Below are 20,781 nucleotides of genomic sequence, written 5' to 3'. Positions count from 1 at the left end.
ATGAGACACAGAAAAATTTAGCAGAGCTGCAGAGCCATCAGCTGATCTCTGCTCTTAGCAATAAATACTAATCTTTGACTTCAAACTGGCGGCCAAGGGGAAAAAATCTTAAGTAATGGCTCACAGTGCACTCTAACTAGCAATTTGTACAAAGCAGGCATCCGGATTGAAACCTGTTCCAGTCTTTCATGGAAATTTTTCCTGATTTGGGGGACGAATGAGGTTGTGCTTCCTTCTAGCAACAAAGGGCAAACTTCTACTGTTTTAAAACAAGGTCCAAATTGGCCCTTACCCTAAACGTTGCAGCTCCGTGTCTTAGAAAGTGAAGTCCAAACAATATGACTCAAAGATGAAATATAGTAATGATACACCATGCCAAATATAAACGTCTATTCCGATGTTTACTCCAGACTGAACACCATAAAAGCAAGTGCTTAGTAAAATTATAAGCCTTTGCCAACTTTCTTTTGATCATATAATCAAGTTTACTCATGCTTTACCTTTACTTACCATTGTTATTAAATAACCCTTGACATTTATTTTGTTGGCACGTGCTAACGAACACACACATTCCCAGGAGAGCAGAGGAGCAACCGCAGCCCAGCGCACTCTGCCTGTGTGAAGTCAATTATACCCAGCCCCCGTGCCTGGGGATGCTGGGCTGCAGAAACAGTTGCTGTGGAAACAGATTTGCCTTGGCATTTCTGGCGGAGCCAAAACCGCTGAGTAACTTGCCTGCAGAAAAGAGCTGGAATAAACATAGCTTTCCCCCTCTTAATTTGGACTCCATTCTATGAAGAATATAGATTAGACACTACAAAGGAAAACTCTTCATACACAACTTCTTTTACTATAACTTGGTGTTTCTTTTATTGAATCATACAAATTTGAAAGGGGATTCCTGAATGTATCTTCTCATTAATTTATCTTTGGCAGAAGCAACAGATTTCAAAACATCTAGTAGCTTCTCACCTATATGCAGCTTTACAAAAAATTCTATAGTATTTCAAAACAACACTCTTAAACAGATGTGCTTTAAAAGTTAACTGGTAATGATTTATATCATAGCTTCTTAAAGAGAACAGGTACTTAAAAAGGACAGACTAGACATGTATTTCTTTTAAAAAATACAATTTTTGGTCATGTGCATGATTCATGTTCAGATTTCAAAAATAGAAAACAACCTAAAGTGCATCATTTTATTTATAACTCCTTGAAATTATAGCAATCTGCAATGTAAACAGAGCAAAGAATATCAAACTATATTTTCACGTACATTTAAATTTGTAGGTACCGCCTTTAAGTGTGTGGATTAAAACCAGGGCACTTTTAACACACAGCTCATGCTTCTACGTGATTAAGAGCAAACATAAAAGCATTCATTTCCCCATGCTCCACCTGAGCAGCTTCCACCTGACGGAGCTGCTGCCGTGAGTCCACAGTGGTGCTGCACTATATCCAGTCTGCCACGTGTTTCTCAAGACCCACTTGCGGGGCGGGGAACCAGGAACTGAACTCAGGACCTTGCACCTGCCAGGCAGGCGCAGAGTCACTGAGCTACATCCCTGGCCTTCGAGACCCATTTTTACAACTGAAAACCAGTCAGGATGCTTTTACGTTCTCTTCCTTTTAAAACAAAATTGTACCCTTTAAGAAGGGAATTCTCCAAACAGGAGGACATCCCTGTTGTCCTGACCATCACACAGCACCGCCTTCAAGACACAGCCTGCTGGACACTGTCTTGTCACCAGCCGTGCTGGGCTGCACCCCACAAACACAGGCAGACACAGAAGGTGAAGAACAAATCATAAGGTGATGTCAAGCACACTGAAGAGATGAATGACTCGGTGTCTTAAATTCCCTGGTCCCTCCAAAATGTCTAATATAGACAGCTTTATAACAGTCTGAAAACATTAGAATCAAATTTGGCCACATACCATTATTTTTTTTTTTTCTATACATGATCTTGAAAGTAGTTTGACTTAGATTCTGCCTTGAGCTACAAGATTCTGCTTGTAGCGCTCAGGGCTACAGTTAACTGCATTTTAGTGCAGATTTGCTTTCTTAAAAAAATTAAAATCTGGTAAGTATTCAGGAGACACAGGCTTCCTCTCCTGTTATCCTCAGCAGTTAGGCTTAGAATTAAGCAGGACCCTTGATGTTTGGCTAGGGCCACAACCAAACAGGCTACATAGGCATGCGGTCCTCAGTTAGTGTTGGCTATGAAACGGGAGAGTATTGAGGGCAGCAACTCAGTAAACACTCGCCAGGCTTCACGTTCCCTGCTTTTACATCAGCATTCATGCGGCTGCAGCTGCAATCCCTCTGTCCTCTGAGGGTGACCAGGTCCTCATCAGGGGCTGAAGGGCTCTGTCAGCTCAGGAAGTCCTGAGGAGCGGCCATACGGCCACTGTGGGCGGCAGTAGCTTCCATCTCCCCAAGAGCTGGAGGGGAAATCTGTGCAGACGAGCGGGGAAAGCGCAGCTCTGTGGAAGGGACACTAGAATGGCCAAAGCAGCAGCAAGTAGGGCTCCAATGCATGGTCACAACTGGGCTGAGGGAGAGCACGGCCCTCCCTCGTAAGCTCGCTCTGCAGAGGAAGGTCCTGAGCTTGTTCTCATCACAGTTAGACCGAGGTGGCCTCGCAGTTATCCAGGGAAGAACTCGGCTGTATCTACTGTAGTGACTCATCGCTGCAGTGTTAGTAACTCCTGTGTGTGTGTGTGTGTGTGTGTGTGTGTGTGTGTGTGTGTGTGTGTAGCCGGCTTGGCTTCCCCATTATGAAATTCTTCAGGCAGGTCACATTCGTCTTCCTCGAGAGACAGTTCCCGAGGCAGGAGCTGGAAACAGGCCTGGAGGCAGAAGGGCTGCTTGCCCTGCGTTTCCGGCTCCAGGAGGCTGCCTTCCAGAGCTCCACCGGAGAGCAGTAAACCTGCCGTGCACCCAGCAGCCCCTGGGCCGGCCAGGCCAGGCCGCCCTCACATGGCCTTGGTGCCAGCGTCTCTCTTGCTGATGAGCGCCTCCAAGAGCCTCAGCTTCGCCTTTATGTGCTTGTACTCACTGTATTCTTCAGTCACGGGAATGCGGTCTTCCTTCTGGGTGTTTCTAGTGGAGACAAAGCAAAGGGGGCTGAAGACCATTTCCTGTCTCTCCTAGACGATACTGTGCCCCAGGCAAAGTCATCATGCGGAAGCTGCAGTTTATCAACCTGTACAATCAGTACGGACAAATGTCTCCTGGCATCAAGATGGGGCTGGAGTTAGATAATTGGTGAGAGACAGTTTTCCCCTGACGGCACCATAGTCCTGAGTTTTTCTAGAGTTAACCTAGCATCTTTTAGAAGGACTAAGCAATGCAGAAATTCTCTCTTAAAAGTATGATTTCATGCTGAGTTCTATTAACAAATCCTTTATTTCTACTTAAAGATTTTCATTTTTATATATTTTGCCTAATGAACCATTAAGTTTCTAAATAGCAACTGGTACAGCCTCAGCTGACAGGCTTTTCAAGAACAGGTAGGCGATATTCCTAGTTCTAAAATGGTCTTGGAATTCAGCAGTTGTATCTCATACTCATAAGTCTTCAGGTAAATGTGCAATTTTACATATGAATTTTTATATACACATGTATTTAGGGCTTACCATGGGTCAAGCACTGTACTGAGTCATTTGTACCCACCCAACACCAGCCAGGTGTGAAGGTGTCACAGTCATACTGCACACGTGATGACACTGGAGAGGGTGGCTGGGCGCCTGCCCCCGGGAGACGCGCAGGCCAGCACTGGCACCAGGGCTTCCCTTTCGTGTTATAGAGCACGTGTGAGCAGGGGGCGGTAGCATGGAGTTTAATTTGCTTAACAAACTAAAATTAAACTCATTTTACTCGCGCTCTGTCTTCTAGGAAAGGATTCTAGAGGGCCCTCCGCTGAGGGCAAGGACCAGGCCTGGGAATCAGCATCAGCCTCTGTCACCGAGCACCTTGGGGAGGGCCGCGCTCGCCTCGGAGTGAATGGACACTGTTGGTCCCTCTGGTCAAAGATTTTTGACAATGAAGTTAATTCCAACATTTATACTTTGGGGGACACTCTAACAGGCTTATCTGTATTCTCTAAATACCTTGCAACATATGGAAAAGGAAAAGCAAACATTCAGGTGTAAAATGTAGAAATCTTGAAAGTCATTGCAGAGCAGAGCCAGATCAGAGATACTAAAAACAGATTCACACAGCAGTTGAACTAAATGGAATCCAACACATTTTAAACCCCAAAGTCAGTTTTTAGGGTGCTTTTATTCCCTAAGCTTTGGGATGCTCTGATTTGGACTAGCACAAGGCCAGCTTAAAATGACAAATCCCTACTCCAAGGCGGGACAAGTACATCTACCCCCAGCTCCTGCTGTGACTGAGCGAGACCCTGGTGCAGTCCCTTGGAAACGTGAGACGACTTCTTTGCAGACTATGTCTATAGTTTTTTCATTCAGCCTGGACAACTATCATCTTTTTTTTGTCTATTTGCGGTAATGAGGACCGAACCTAGGGCCTTGTGCATGTTAGGCAAATACTCTGCCACTGAGTCACATCTCTGGTTTTTATTTTTAAAACAAGCTGAAAAATCAGTGATGATTTAAAGCCTCCTTTCCCTTATTTCACCGTTTTTTTAATATAAAAAGATAAAACAAAATTTCATTACAAAATAGGAGAATAATAACAGTTACTGCATTATATGTTATCTTTAAAGTAGTTGCTCAGAGTACAAAATATGAGCATAAAAATTTCTCCGACCTATATTAGCACAAACCTTCCTTTTTAATGATCTAAGGGACACTAATAGTATAACTGACTTGCATTTTTCCCTTTACTGTCTTTCCCCTTTCACCCATCCTAGTTCCTTTTTCCTTTAGAACAATTTCATCCCATTTCACAATATCTATTGTACATTTTAGACCTTATTTACTTTTTCAGTTTCTCACACAAGGGAGACAATACAATGTTTACACATGTGGGTCTGATTTATTCCACTTATGAGTATAGTCTCAAGTTGTATCCATTTACCTAAAAAAGCCTCAAATTTATCTTTTTTTATAGCTGAGTAATATTCCATTGTATAAAAAGACCACAGCTTTTTAATTCCTTCCTCAGCTGATGGGCATTTGGGTTGTTTCCAAAGTTTAGCTATGACAAATTGTGCTGCAATAAACATGGGTGCACATATGGTATGATGTTTTTAATTCTTCTGGGAAGATACCCAGATGGGGAATAGCTGGGTGGAATGGGACCTCTTATTCTAGCTTTTTGAGGAATCTTCACAATGATTTCCACAGTGATTGCACCAGTCTACACTCCCACCAGCAGCGAAGAAGGGTTCCTTTTTCCCCACAGTCTCTCCAGCATTTGTTATTGGTCGATTTCTTAATAATAGCTATTCTTTTTGGGGTGAGATGGAATCTCAGTGTTGTTTTAATTTGCATTTCTCGAATGACTAATGATGTTGAACATTTTTTCATATATTTATTTGCTATTTGTATCCCTTCATCTGAGAAGTGTGTATTCATCTCAGATGCCCATTTATGGATTGGGTCTTTGGATGGGGGGGGGTGCGGGGGCGGATCTTTTTTTTTTTTTTTTTTTTTTTTTTTTTTGTGCCAAGAATGGAACTCAGGACCTTGCGCTTGCCAGGCAGGCGCTTGCGTAGCTGAGCTATATCCCCGGTCCCCATAATTTTTCAATTCTTTGTATGTTCTAGGTGTCCTCTGAGGGACAATTGGCTAAAATCCTTCTGGTTTCGTTAAAAAAATGCTTTCAACTTGAAATTCTGAGGCAGGCTGCCTGTTTTAGATGAGAATTGGATGTGACAGGTTAGTTTTATAAGTGCTAGCTGAATCTGCCCTGGTCTTGGACATCAGCCAAGAAGCAAATCTCATCGTCTGTCTTGCCAGAGTCTGAGTGCCTGGGCACAAACCCCAGGCCCAGCCCCGGGTGGATGCGGATGCGGATGCGGATGCGAAGGAGCTAGGGCTGCGCTCCAGGAGCCAAGCACAGGGCGGAGCCAGGGCTGAGGGCGGGGAGGAGGGAGGGGGACGCACACTACCTTCCATTCTGTCTGAAAAAATTGTCTTCAAAATCACGAAGTTTCTTCCGAATCCTCTTCTTTTCTTCCCTCATTTCCTGAAGGTGTTCCAAGAGCTCAGGTCTAAGAGGTAGAAAACAATGTCCAGAAAGTTAAATCTGCGCTGCCGGGCAGGAGATGAACCGCGGCGGGGCTGTGGAGAGGGGCGCACAGCTGGCAGGCGGGTGCCCGCTCGGAGGCCGGACGGGGGGAGCAGGGCGCGGCCCCCGGCTCCCGCCGCCCCCCGAGCCGAAGCCGGCGAAGCCCGCGCGCTCGGGGTTCCCGACAGGGAGGCGGCTGCGCAGCGCACGCACAGAGCAGGGCTGGCAGTTCAGGGAGCAGGGCAGGAAGCATCGAGGCCTGACCCAGGATATTTTTCTTTTAAATCGCTGTTTTCTCCACACACACTCACCCCATTAAGTCTCTAATGTTTTGTCAGCCCCTTATTTGAATACAAGGCTAAGACGCGCTTAATGAAGGCTATTTTTACGAAACTATTTCAACACCACTACTACAATGACCTACATTGAGGCGGCGTGGAGATTTGAAAGCCCGGTGTCCTGGCTGCATTTTGATGGTATTTTGTCATCCATTGGGGAAATAAACCCATCAGCATCATCTTCGAATTGGTCCAGGAAGCAGCGTGCACTGAAGTCTGTTTCCAGGGTGACTGTGAAGTCCGGCTTCGCGTGGCTGTCGTCTTCCGAGCCCTCCTCTTCCTCCTGGAGACACACAGCGCGGTGAGCACCTGTCCCCCCGCTGCACGCACTCTCACTGGGAGGGACTGAGTTACCTAGTCATCCGCGTCCCCCAGAGCTGCTTCTGTGCCTGCTCAGACCTGGAATACAAGCGCCCTTACAAAGGCCAAAACTCGGGGGGCTTTTCCCGATTCTCTCGGCTGCGCCTTCAGTCCTATTGCTCGGTCCAGAGAAGGAAATGCCTCGGCAATCTACACGTCGTCAGAAAAACACTGTAACATTTACAGTCCAAACCTGACCTTTTAAATGAATAATTTGGGGGGTTTTTTGGTAGGAGGAATAACAATTCCCATATGGTTTTATTTTTTAGTTTTATTATTTATTTATTTATTTATTTATTTATTTATTTATTTATTTATGTTTTTGGTACCAGGAATCGAACTCAGGACCTTGTGCTTGCCAGGCAGGCGCTTGTGCCGCTGAGCTATATCCCCGGCCACCTATATAGTTTTATAAGAATTAACTGAAAAAAAATTAAATAGAAGCAGCAAACAAACAAAAAAGAATTAACTGAGGTTCGCTGACTAGGTTTCTTTGGCCTGACAATCTAGGGCTTCAGAATGTGCACTGGCTCTATTTCTTACCCAGCTACTTCTTCCCATGAGTGATTAAAAACAGGGGTGGGTTGTAATGAAACTTCTTAGATACATCTTTCTTCACTGTAGGGTCACCAAATTTTAAATTGTATCCCATTGCCAGGAATTAATAAAGTACAAATACAGGGTAAGAAGCTTGGCCAGTTGGAACAAAAAGAACCAGAGAACAGTGTTATTTACAAAAGCAGTGTAATCATTGCAAAATTATCTGAAATTTTGACCATAATGTGTGCCAACAGACAATAAGCCAGGGCCAAAATATTCTCGTAAAAAAAAAAACAAACAAAAAAACAAAAGGCTAAAAATAGGAAGAATGACCTCTTATAAAAAGAGTACCATCAGGATATTCATTTTTTCAGCTGCGGTATTTTAATTCTTATGTTATTTGCCAAAATTTCTTCATCAACATAAAGGCTTATTAAGAAAATTGCCTGGGTTTGTGTGTGTGTGTGTGTATGTGTTCGTGCACTGGGTATAGAACCTAAGGCCTCATGCATGCTAGGCAAGCACCGAGCTACATTCCTGGTCACAATAGTTTTTGTTTTTTGGTACTGGGAAATGAACTCAGGGCCTTTGCACAGAGCTACATCTCTAGCCCCTTTTTAAAATTTTTAAAGACACAGTCTCACTAGATTGGCCAGGCTGAACTGAAATTTGCAATGCTCTTGGATCAGCCTCCCAGAGTGAGTGCTAGGTCTACAGGTGTGTGCTACTCCACCAGGCACACAACAGCTCCACTTTTTAAAGACACAATGGCTCAGATTTTCCAATCCATGTTTTAGAACAATTTCATAAAACAAGTTCTGTTTAAAATAGTATGAATGGTGAGCAGAATCATTGCCTAATATCTTAAAGCTATCTCTAAGAGGTAGGAATAGAAGAACTGGTAGCTTATGGTACCTTATCCTGAGCTCCAGAGAAAGTTCTCAGTTGGTATCCCTCAGTAGGAAAGATGATTCTGAAAGCATCATTCCTAACTACAGTTCCCACTCCCCAGGCTTTGAACTGTCCCAGAAATATGATAGGTAAAACTCTTAAAACTCACTTTTGCTTTGGGATTAATTCCCTCTATGGACCTAAACCACTGCTAAAAATAAACATCATTTTTAGAAAATAATTGCCTTTGATCTTTCATTTCTAGAACGCTCTAGAAGGCACTTAAGTCCCTTTACAGCAGTGCAGTTTGTGCAGGTATCTAGAAACGGAATGTGAAAAAGGCCGGTCCTCGAAGAGGCAGCGTGAGCCCCACAGAGGGTCCCTGGTCCTGGGCAGATTGTGCCTCGCGGCCCAGCGATGCCAGCAGTGCAGATGGGGCAGGGGCGCAGAATCCCTAACTACCACTGGAGAAACCCAGACACACGCTCTTGTGATTGCCCACCCCAGCACCACGTCCACAATGGAGAAGAGTATAAAATTGATGCCGAAGAATAAACACACTGGGGGAAAGGAGTGGGTTAAACTATACCGGCAAAGCAACCAAAGACAACACAGTTGTTCACTATAAAAGCATCATTTGGGATTTGTGTTACGGTGGCACCTTGGTTCACAAACACTTCTGTTTACACACAGAATGTCAGGCAAAAGTTTGTTTTTGTTCGCAAACTCTGCATGGAGTGAGCAGCAGGACCATGGCCATCTTCCCCACACAAACGTGACTGTGGCCATCTTTTCCAAAACCAGAGAACAAATTAAGTTTGTGAACTGAGGCACCACTGTATATGTATTGCTTTTGTTAATTCTGGTTTTTCTATACATTCAGTGTATGAATTAAAAAAAAAAAAAAGTGTTTTGTTCCAAAGAGTTAATTTAACATTTTGGAGTACAGGAAATCATTCCCCAAATAGGGAAAACAAGCAAAACAAAAAAGCAGCATGGAAAACAAAATAATTCCTGAAGGCAAAGTCAAAACAAAAACAACAATACATAAAGAGGGGAGAGAGCAACTAAAGAAATCAGGGAGCCTCTAATAAAGGGGCTCACTCTGAGGTGGTATGTGCAAATAAACATCAGCTAAGGGCACAGGCACACCCTTCCCACGGGCGGGAGGCAGGGATGGGATTCAGCAGGGGTTGCGGGGCTCTTCACCTTTATCTCCTTGAAGAAGGAAGCAGTTTCACCTTCGATAATTGGCTGCAGCAAAGGGCTTCTCCGCTTGCTGGAGGGGGACCCCTGTGACAGGTGTTAACAGCAGGTTACACTGGGCACCTCCTCTCGTCCCCTGGCCTCTTCTGCCCACCCCAGTATTTATCACTGTCTCTTAACTGTCTGGCTTTAAGAGGCTCCTAGGAAAACCTACGGCAACTGAAGTTCTTTTTCAAGCTGCTGCTTCCCCCCCTGAGTCCACACAGATCACCAGGAGCAGTAACAGCACTGGTCCGTGTTGAGCGCACAGTCACGAAAACCCCAGGGAGAAACGGCCTCCCACTTTCTCCCCTCCAGGCAGTGACTGTGAGGACCCTAAGAAAGCAGGCTGAGCTCACAAAGCCACCCGAGGTCATCTAGCTTCTCTGTTATTCATCACCATATTTAGGGACCCAAGGGTTCCTAACTGGAGAAAGAAGTGATTCTTTAGATCGAATCTCTCATTACTTTAATTTATCCTACAGGAATTTGTAGAACAGTAGCTTTCTGGCTCCTCTCATTCATTAAAAACTAGTACACTGCTAAAGGGAACTTAAATGGGAGTAAACAAGGGGATTTAAGGAAGGGCTGGACCGTAGGTGGATGCGTCTCAATAGCGACATCAGAGCGAGCTGTTGGGAGGAGGGCACTGAAGCAGGAAGTGCTCTGGCACAGATGGGCTGGGCAGCCTGCTGCAGACACTGCCCAAAGGTGCCCATGCTGCAGGCAAGCTGCTGTCCCTACTCCTGATAAGAGCAGGATCAGGGCCCTGAAGCAGCTGAGTACAAGAGTGGCGGCCAGGAAGCACCTCAGCCATTAGCCTCTCTCCCTTTCTTTCCACTCTCTACATTCCCTGCAGCCACCAAGAAGAGCAATCTCTCTCTGTGACTTTCTAGAAGATTCTCCCTGGATCTGACTCCCAAGGGAGCTCTCCCTGTCATGGGTGGGGAGACTGTCAACAGGGGGCCTTTGGGACCATCGAGGCCCTCTGCGGAGAAGATGTGGCACAAGGCATAGCTCTTGTCCCCCTGTGCTCTGTTGCCCAGGAAAGGGCCAGGGCACATATCAGGTCTGTCTCCTAAAAAGGGGGACCCCTACTGGCTTGAGACTGGCTCATTTTTGGCTCATTCTGGCACAGCCCTCAGAAGTTGCTGACAAGAGTCTTCATGTTTTGAACGTGTAGGCCAAGGACATCAATGACTGGCTCAGCTATTACAGTCTGAGAGGAAGTGAGGGCCTAAACAGACATTGCTCAGCTGCAAAGGCAGGATAAGGTCAGGAAGGTACAGCACTCACAATGATCGGAACAGTGTTGACCCGGGACAAGATCTGTTTGACCAGCCGGTACCTGTCATACAGAGGCTTCATAACCTGACGTTCAGTCTTTGTCACCTGAAAAGCAAGAACAAGACTGCTAAGAAGGCTGCTCCCAGAGGTCATGCTACCACCTGTCCAAATGTATTCTAGGTCTTCATTTTGGTCCTACAGAAAAACAGACCATGCAGTTTAAGTCTTACCATTTTTAGAAGATGTGTCTAAACTGACACTATTATTTATTCAGTAAATATTTAAAATACCTACTTCAGCAGTGGAAAGCACTCCATTGGTAGTATTGCTTTACATAGGTCAAAACTACAATCATTCTTCAGTTTCTGCCTATACCTTCTCAGGGTTCAAAGTTTCCAGGTGACTTACTAGTTTCTGGGCCCCAGAAGGAGAAAGCGTGCTTGTCTATTATGAGACTTATCATGAGGGGCTGTAGTCAATTTATTTACATGCTTTTTCTCCCCCATGAAACTGTGTTTTTAGAAACAAGATTCTAGCACATAGAAGCCACTCAAGGAACATCTGCTGACAGAACACAAGGGTGATTCATCCTCCTTTCCCTAAAATTTGGCCCAGAGTTCTAAGTGGAAATGGCTTCTCCTCTGCTCCTCTGTTTGCCAGATTCCAGACCCAGAACCATCTCTCTGCACAGCCTTCTTCCAACAGCACGCGCCCCAGGAGACTCAGTCTCTGCTTTACGGCACCAGCCCGCCCTGCATGCACCTTGTATTTCACAGACATTCCGTCCTGGGTTGTCACTGTTTGTTCACCCTTCTGTCTCCTCCTTTTGCCTGCAATCCCTTGAGACCAAGAGTTTATGTTTTTATAACCCTAGTAACTATTTCAGTGCCTGACATAATGAAAGTGTCCCACAAATATTTACAAAGGGGAGGGCGAGGACTTTAGAGCTAATCAGGTGTATATTTGCAGGTATGTATATGCGTTTTCTTTTGGTTGCTTCAGTGGGGAATGAGGTGAGGTAAATTTCTGTCAAGTTAAGTCTGTCTGCTACATTCTACTACCACTGCAAGTGTCATCAAGCAAGAGGGCAGGGGAGTTAGCTGTGACCATTGCTTTTGTGGGTCTTCTGGCCCTTCAACTTCAAAATTATTCATAAAGGGTTATTCTCTAATACCATTTTAAAGGATTATTCATAAAGAATTGCCCTTTGTTGCCTTTTGTGTTTGCATTTCTCAGAGTGATCACCAGTAAGTACACTTTGGATAAACTTCACAAGCTGAGATTGGCTATTGCCACTATGCAAACCATTTTGCGGATTTTCTATCATTGGCAATCATCATCATCATCATCATCATCATCATTATAATAACAACAACAACCTGTTATTTCTGTTGCTTCCCTATCACAAGTGTTTGGCCTGTTCTTGACTTTCCTATTCACCATATGAACTGCTGACAAACCCGGGTGTAGTGGCGCATGCCTGTAATCCCAGCACTTGAGAGTCTGAGGCAGGAGAATCACCTTGAGTTCAACACCAGCCTGGGCCAGTGCAGGCCTATAAGGCCAGTGCAGCCTATAAAGCAAGACCTTGTCCCAAGGGGGAAAAAAAGATTGACAAAACTATAAAATGACCCATAAATGATTTCCCTTGAAAAAGGGTAAGAATCAAACCATAGATGTTACTACTACCCACCTACACAAGGCTTACACAGAAAGAGACAAGGTCAAGTTCCAGCAAGCAGGGTGAACAGCTGGAATGCTGCTCCATGCAGGAAAGGTGGAGACTGGAGAATTATTTGCAGTGTCTAATAGGATTGGACCTCTGACTCGCCAGTCCCCACTCAAGGATATGATAAACACAGCCTCTGAAGTTCCCTGGGCCTCACTTTCCTGACTGGTAGTCAGTCTGTGAGGACCCACAACTGTTTGGAAAGGACTTTAGGCCAAACATACAGCAAACTATCTTTAAATCCTTTCATTCCTCTCTCAAACTTTCATTTTCATTTGAGGGGGAGTGCTGAATGGTTGTTATTGTGTGGAAAATTGGGTATTAAGATGTATTTTTTGTACCCAGATCAAAACAACACAAATGTCTAGATAAGAAGATCTAATGGGAGGGGCAGTAGTTCCACTCTGTCTTCGCTTATGATTTAAAAATGTTTTCTACTGTTCATGTACTACCCTCATTTTGGTTGCTCTGTAAGACTCAGATAATATTTCAAAACACAAAGGGGCTGGGGATATGGCTCAGTGGTAGAGCTCTTGCCTTGTATGTACGAGGCTCTGGGTTCAATCCCCAGCACTGCAAAAATAAACTGAAATAATAAAATAAAAACAAAACCAAAGAGGATGCTAGCCGATAATTACCCATACTGAATAAGTGGCATGTCTTGAACAGAAATCATAAAGTACTGATCACATAGCTGCTTTTACCGGCCTTTATCTTTTGTGATGTTTGTCTTTGCATCAAATACACTTCTCTACATCAGTTTGGTTGCAGTTACTTTGACAGATCCAAAAAGTGAATGGTGAAGACTGACAATTTTACTCTGAAAATTAGAGCCGTGGAATCTTAGCACTAGATGCAAAGGACAATGATTTGCCCAAAGCAATACTGCTGAGTCAAGGACCACAGGGCCAGGGGTATAGCTCAGTGGTGCAGTGCCTGCCTGGTGAGCACAAGGTCCTGAGTTTGACTTCCAGAACCAATTAAAAAAAAAAAAGGAAGAAGAAAAGAAAAAAGAACCGAATGAATGAATGACTGACTCCCAGTCCAGTTTTCTATCCATCCACAGATACGTGAGATGTGAGGAAGGGTGATCTTGCCGTGTCACTGTCCAAGAGGGCTTGGCCAAGCTGTCCTCTCAATAGAAAAATTCTGCCCTCTACACTGAGAATTCTACGTGGAGTTTACAAAGACCTTTGCTTACAAAAAGTGGCATAAAAGCACAATTTTGTAAAAAGTTGAGCTTTTGCTAGATAAGGAACTATACTGCCTCAAAATCCAGTAAAACAGAAAGTGGTTTGCGTTTGTGTGTGGAGAGCTACCTGTGAGTCATAGAACTGTCAGAAGACCAAAGGAGATGGATTCTTATAACAGTTGTACTCTCGGCCCATTAATTTGGAAAATGACAACTCTTTCTTCTTAATTGTAGGGTAATGTTAGTAGGTGGTCTGTGCAAAGATCAGAAAATCTGAGACAGCAGCTAACCAAAGGCCGGCATTTACACATGGCTCTATGATTTGCATTTAAATGTAAATCTTACTATGTTTACTGTTGTGTTAGTTACCATGGTTTGGAAATGCAATTAAAATATTCTAATGAGAAGAGGGCTGATCATGCAGCCCATTCTCTCTCCCTCCATATTTACTGTCAGAGATCCGTGTAGGCCAAAGGTAACATATACTTGTTATCCTCCTGTCACACACCATTTCTTGAGATGCTTACATGTTGAGAAGGAGAGACAAATAATCAGTAGGGAATGTCTATAGCGCGCTTTGTTAAAACAGCTTTGCTAAAAAAATGGACAGAAACAAAATAACTGTTTTGGCCTATGATTCTGTTAATATCCTTTCAAATAAGAATCTGTAGATTTAGGAAGAAAAGAGTTCTAAAAGTGCCCGCTTTTCTGAAAAATTGTGGTTTGGAATGATAGTTTAGCTCTGGAAATGCAAGTATCATCCAAATGGTATTTATAGTCCCATGGTAACAGCATAGGTCTAGGAACTGGAAGTTCACTCTCTGGTTTTCAGACTGGTCCAATGTCAAATGAACTCTGCTTTTTCTTAGGAGGTTGGAGCATCGTGTTCCAAAGAGAGAGGCAGAGAATCTGGCCTGGGTCCAGAAACAAAATGACACTCAGATTCCCTAGAGTATTTGTTCCTGCCCTATGAGCTGCTGGAATCTGGACTCCATCTGAAAGCATGGTGAAAGACAAAGGAACAAGGCAGGGCCATGGACTAATGTTTCATATTCCTGATGATAAGGGGGTAAAAAAAGGTAACCTTCTTTCTCTGATTTCATCATTTAATCAGAAGTAGGCCACAGAGAGAACATATAATTGTACCAGAGGTGAAAAACATCATTTACTGTGTCACCCGCAAGGCCAGGCTGGCCCACTTCCTCAGGGCCAAGCAAGGTACAGGTAAATAGATAGATATACTATAGATACAGTTGCCTGTGTGTCTGCAGTATCACTTCATTTCCATGACAACCCCTAACAGACAGCTTCTTTATAAACAAAGCACCCACGGTCCAAAAGGTCACCAGCTCCGAGTTCTGAGTCCAGTCTGTGACTGGAAGGTGCATGGAGTGTGCCACTGCCACACGCCAGGGGAATGAGTGAGGCTGCCCAGCTTGGAGTAACAAATACCACATGGGGAACTAGCAGCAAGGTTAAGTCGATCTAGCATGCAGCTGGGTGCTTTTGGAGCCTTAGGCAAGGAGTCCTTGAAAGAGTCTATCAATGTCACAATCGGAATCTACAGCAGGAAAAAAAGAAGCTACAGGAAGGAACACACACAGCTTCATTCCAGCCTGCCTGGGGCCTGTGAGACCACGCCTGGAATTCTGAAACTACAGCAGAACATGGGTCCTCTTTGTCCACAGAAGTTTGGTTTTACCTGTGCAAGTTCTGAAAGCTCCACTAGGGACAATGAAGTTTCACAATATATTTGAGTTCTAGACCATTTATATTTACTTTATTCTTTTTTTGTTTTGTTTTTTTTCTGGTACTGGGAATTGAACTCATGACCTCGCTCTTGCCAAGCAGGCGCTGTGCCGCTGAGCTAAATCACCAGCTCCTGTATTTACTTTAATGCCTCTAAAAAATCTAAAACAAAACTTGGCTTAAACATGAACATTATCACAGTGCTAGTATTTTTCCACTGCAGGGACAGGCCAGCAAAATCAGTCATCGTCAGCGCCAACATTGAAAAAAATTAAACCTGATATATTCAGAGCCAAAACTCAACAGCAAATGCATTCCACAGATTGTTATTAGGTGCACGCTATGTGGCAGGTCTGGGGTAAAGGCTGAGGACTGGTTCAGCACTAGGTGCACGATGCCCAGAACCTGTGACAGACTTCAAAACTGGTAGCTGGGGATGCAGCTCAGTGTTTACAAAAAATCTAGGAAACCAGTATATCATTCTGGAGGCTTCTTTATGTAGCAGAGTGTATTTTCTTTTTTTTTTTCTTGGTTTTTCTCCGGTACCAGGAACTGAACTCACGACCTTGTGCTTGCCAGGCAGGCGCTTTGCCGCTGAGCTAAATCCCCAGCCCCGCAGAGTGTATTTTAGATGACAGGACTTTATCCATTATACCGTTACAGTTAAGACTGGAAAAGAGACCTATGCTCTTTGGCTATATAAAAACCCACCTGTGAACCTAAACTTTATGCTTCCTTCTAACTGCTTTTAAGAATTTGTTTTGTGAACAGAAGGTGAAGAGTAACTGACAGAAAGGATGTCTGATTACAGTTCTAGAAAGAGAGCACGAGTTACCCATTCTACTGTCTTCCCCACAGCTAACAACAAACGTTCAGTAAATGCTTGCTAAATAACAAACTACCTCAGAAAGGCAGGGACATGTTCTGGGTGCTTCCCGCTTTTGCTTCTGAAAGCAGCTGGTGCTTCTTCAGAGACAAACACTGGTTGCAGCTGCATTTCAGGAAGATTTGAGTTTTAGGGCACAGCGTTGTAGCTTAACCCCTGAACTTTATGGGCTAAGAGAGGCTAAAGCTAATGGCAGTCTATGGGATGGGGCAGTCTCTTGCTTGGGGGCTCTGTCCCCCCACACGCTGCTCCCCATCTTTTCCCACCTTGAATAGGACTTAGGGATTCAACTGTAGTTGCAAATGAACTTTCTTTTTAACTTTAATTCAGTGTCTGCTAGATAACAGAAGACCTCTTAGAGGTTAGCCTTCCCAAAAGCTTCAATATAATGTGATATGCAGTAAACCTCCTTTAACTAAATGCAAAGAGAACAAACCGGAGGGAACCCTATTGATAAGACACTGACATAGAAAATCCATTTCCAAAGCCAGATCACTGACCCCAGTCAGAAAATTCAGCCCCACATACCGGCCGGCCGTGAATGCTTTCATAATGCAGCAGGGCTTTCTGCAGGGCCACTTTCTCATTAGCGATTTGGTCTTTGGTCATATCCTATATAAACACAGGGATAAGAAATGAAAGATGGAAAACATTTGTGAACACCCCAACTTCTTCATTTAGTCAAATAGATCTACTACTAAGGCAGGTTAAAAGAATCCCTGCACAGCCGCTCCCCCTGGCTCTGCCCAAAGTTTACTCAGAAAAGCCATTTCTGACCTCTTGCCAGCAGCACAAAGCAGCCGAATGGTCCCGGCTGCCTCATCTCCCACACGGTGGCGGCAGAGGCGAGCTCGCTACGGAGGAAAGCAGGGCTCCGGGAACGTGGGGCTTAGTTTAGCTGCCCAAGTGATGTCTATGGTTATAGGTTACACAGGCCTGCGGGTTTGTCTGTCTTTGATCCTTCTACCCCAGAGTCATCAAACTGCCATTAGCCTCACGAGGTTCCTTCTGTAATCTACAGAGCTGTCTGTTTTCGATCTCTAGTCAAAAACCAAAGTCCCCGCAGATAAAACACACTGCAGTCATTTCATCTATTACTGTAGAAGTGTGAGAGAGCCACAGAGGGGCTGCTTCCCACAGGGATCCCCGGGGAAGCCCTGTGCTGCCGTGCCCTGCTGGTTGCCAGGGCTTAGGGTCAGCTGTCCCCTGCAGGGCTGCTCAGAGACACTACACCTTAATGTCCTCTGGACGGCTGCTTTCCGCTCGCTTCTCCTGGAGCTTCCTCTGGATGGATTCCAGGGTGACTTCAACGCTGGGCTTGAGCGCTTTGTCTACCAGCTCCTGCTTCTTCTCATCCTCTTTTTCAAGTTGGGAACCGAAACTCTTGGGGAGTGTGTTACTTCGCTGCCGCATCCTGGGGGTTAGGTCCTCTTCAGATATCTTTAGTTTTGATTCTAGGTGAGAAGGTTTGGGGGTGGGGATGTATGAGAAGTAGTGTCTGCTGAACCCAAGTTATTTTTCTGTGATGTCAGTAACTGCTTAGCTATGTCTTTCTTTTCAGAGCATCTAATTATAGTATCAGTTGAAATCCCTGAGTCATTATGTAAAACCCCAAATAATGATAATGTCTTCCTGGATTATCTGGAATGTTTCCCAAACCCTAATTCCTGAGAAAGTTTTAGCCCATTAACAGCCGTGCTTTTGCCACCTCAGCTGTCACCACTCTCCCATCGGGCAGACATTTTCGCACAGTGCTACCCTTGGTGGGTAAAGATGCGTCCTGCTCTGACACTCAACTGGCTAATTTCTGCATGACTTCAACACCACATTTTCGCATTATTTAACTTCTATTCCATTCAGCTGTTTATAGGACTATCTCCTAAATGAGAGCAAGCTATTTGAGGGAAAGGGGCCAGGTGATTTCGAGATACATCTCTGTGTCCACAAGTCTCCTCCTAACGTCAAAACACATGAAGCCCGGGATTAAGCAGGTGTTTATAAAGTGTTGGCTTGAAACCATCATCCTCCTGTTAGAGATTTGCAGAGATGTGGAAGTGCTGCAGAATTTGCCTCTGAGCCCATCTGTTGTCCTAGGACTGAGACCAGGAGGAGGCACAGAGGCTGTCACCCTGAAGAGCATCTGCAGCCCTGGGTTACTCCAGCAGAGCACTCAGCTCAGGCTGAGGGACAGACTCGGCCCCTGGCTTGGTGTGCAGAGGACACGCCACAGGCCCTGATTGTCACCTACCTTTAAGTTGTTTCCGAAATTTGGCAAGGTCATTCGTCCACTTGAGAACCTCTGGATTGGCCGCTTTGTCACTGTGGGAAGGCTGAGAAAGGAAAGTCCAGAGTGATGTTTCCAGAGGGGCAGTGGAAAGAAGCACAGTGGGCACTTGTCTTTAGTTTATGTAGCAAGGCAAAGTTGAGTTCATCAGCATAAGAAATTAGCCATGATTAGTCAGGGCAAATTCACAACACAATTCATCGTGCTTTGTCATACTAGTTATTTTTCATGCCTCTAAATAACTCAGAAGCAAAATGCTGGGTCCTTATGATCGTGGGCTCCTATGGGCTGTCACCTTTGTGGGACTGAGGACATAGAGGGAGTAAAATGTGCCCACGACTGACCAAGCTCAGGACATAATCTTTAGTTATGTTCTACCCAAAGGCTTTTAACCAATGCTCTCTCCCATTCCTGCTCATTGATAAATTTATTAATGTACAGTTAAGTGTTCACTCTTTATTTTGCTAAGACAGTGTAAGAAAACTGGCACACATGGTGGTTAGGATCTATTAGGTTTTAGTCTCTGATGTCTATGTCTTTGTTTTGAGGTTCCCTAGAAAGCCCCTTTAACTCGTATTGCTTTCTGAGTTGCTGAAAGGTGGGCCCACTAGGGACAAGAGATACAGAGACATGTGGGACACTTACTCGGTACTTCCTCTCTTCTTCAAATCTGTCCTCGAACTTTCGGATCTTCTTTTTAAGACTCTGGATCCTTCGTGTGAGCTGGGCAGGTGTCAGGTCCTCTTGCTCATCGTCATAGGACCCCAGAGAGGAGCTTCGCCGCCTGTGAGGAGGCAGCTTGGGTCAGTCCCCTCTCAGAGCCATGACAGCTGGGAGGGGCCCTGGAGTGTGGGTGCCACTGGTGCACAGGATGAGAGTCAAACCTGCCCTGTCCTCTTGAATGAGAAGCTGATGGATTCATCCTGTAACTCTAAGCTATGTCCGGCCTATTAAGTGGTCTAACTTCCTGTTGCTCACATTTATGATTACTAAACGGCCACAGTTCAGCTGCAAAGTTCCTCTAAGTCCTCATAACCTAATGTTCAGAAAACTGCTAGCCACTAGCACCATTCCAGTCTTTTCTCCTGTTGTGGGGATGGTGCCTTTGCTTATCAGCAGCACAGAGCAACATACCTCATGAAAGAGTGGGAATTGGGGGGAGAAGGAGGCACTTCTGTGTCATTCAGGTACTGCCGGCTTTGCCCATAGGCATAGAAGCGAGGAGAGAGCATGGGGTCGCTGTCCTCCTCCAGAAGCTGGCGAATCAGGCACCCGGCCTGCGGGGAGAGGCGGGCTTCCTCAGAGTCAGAGTCTTCCCGCTGCCAGGAGGAGAAGGTAGGGATGGGCTCTGGAAAATAAAGGTGGTCGGAGGTCAGAGTGTCTGGCAAATGCCACTGCTCCCAAGGGTTCCTGAAGGCTTTAGGAGGGGTGCACTGAATGATTCCTCTTTTAGATCTAAGATACCCTGACCAAACAAAATCACCACCCTGTCTGACAGCATCCATGATGATGATGATGATGATGATTAATACTGGAGATTAAACCCAGGGCCTTTGCACTGAACCACGTCCCCAGCCCTTGTTTTTTGTTTTGAGACTTAGAGTTGCCCAGGCTGGGCTTGAACTTGTGATCTTCCTGCCACAGCGTCCCTGAGTGCTAAGATTTTAAGGGTGAGATATCACACCTGTCCATTAGCTACCTTTTAGGTCCATTCTCACTTGCTTTCAAAAGAATCTGCTAGGGCTACTCTGAGGAGCAGCCTGGCCACAGTAGGCTAACAGAACATGTCAGCCTCCCTGGCAGGTCAGTGAGGAAAACCTTCCCTGTGAGGACATTATGAACAAGAAAAGCAAGTGGGTCAGAGAGGGGGGGCACCTGGCACCCGGCCCCACAGCTACCCGTCCTTCATCGGTGCAGCTATGGGTTCACATTTGTCCAGTGAGAGCCCGTGGATGGAGGGTTCACAGCTTCTGGTCAGGTCATTTGAAAGTAAGCTGTTCTGTGTGCCTCTGCTTAGTGTGTGGGATTAGCACAGTTCTGGTTCACGCTTTTCACTTAAACTTAGAGGCTGCTCAA

The 20,781-nt window shown here is 45.0% G+C and overlaps 1 protein-coding gene across 3 annotated transcripts in view; it reads right to left on the bottom strand.

Moving 5' to 3' along the window:
* Positions 1-842: 842 nt before the first annotated feature.
* Fam13a (family with sequence similarity 13, member A) overlaps positions 843-20,781 on the bottom strand; it is a gene marked incomplete at its 5' end in the record, with an annotated part of 97,677 nt that continues 77,738 nt past the window's right edge. For all 3 annotated transcript variants that reach the window (XM_013502720.1, XM_005401444.2, XM_013502721.1), the window contains 10 exon segments: positions 843-3,105; positions 6,086-6,187; positions 6,629-6,825; positions 9,543-9,626; positions 10,875-10,970; positions 16,950-17,033; positions 17,655-17,875; positions 18,670-18,751; positions 19,351-19,489; positions 19,840-20,053. In XM_013502720.1, the coding sequence (XP_013358174.1) occupies positions 2,979-3,105; positions 6,086-6,187; positions 6,629-6,825; positions 9,543-9,626; positions 10,875-10,970; positions 16,950-17,033; positions 17,655-17,875; positions 18,670-18,751; positions 19,351-19,489; positions 19,840-20,053 (1,346 nt within the window). In that variant the 3' untranslated portion in view covers positions 843-2,978.

The sequence above is a fragment of the Chinchilla lanigera genome, unplaced genomic scaffold (assembly GCF_000276665.1).
Source record: "Chinchilla lanigera isolate Chin_1 unplaced genomic scaffold, ChiLan1.0 scaffold00073, whole genome shotgun sequence".
In the NCBI taxonomy this organism is placed as follows: Eukaryota; Metazoa; Chordata; class Mammalia; order Rodentia; family Chinchillidae; genus Chinchilla; species Chinchilla lanigera.
Note: the sequence above shows the minus strand (reverse complement) of the source record. Positions and strands in the feature narration are given on the sequence as shown.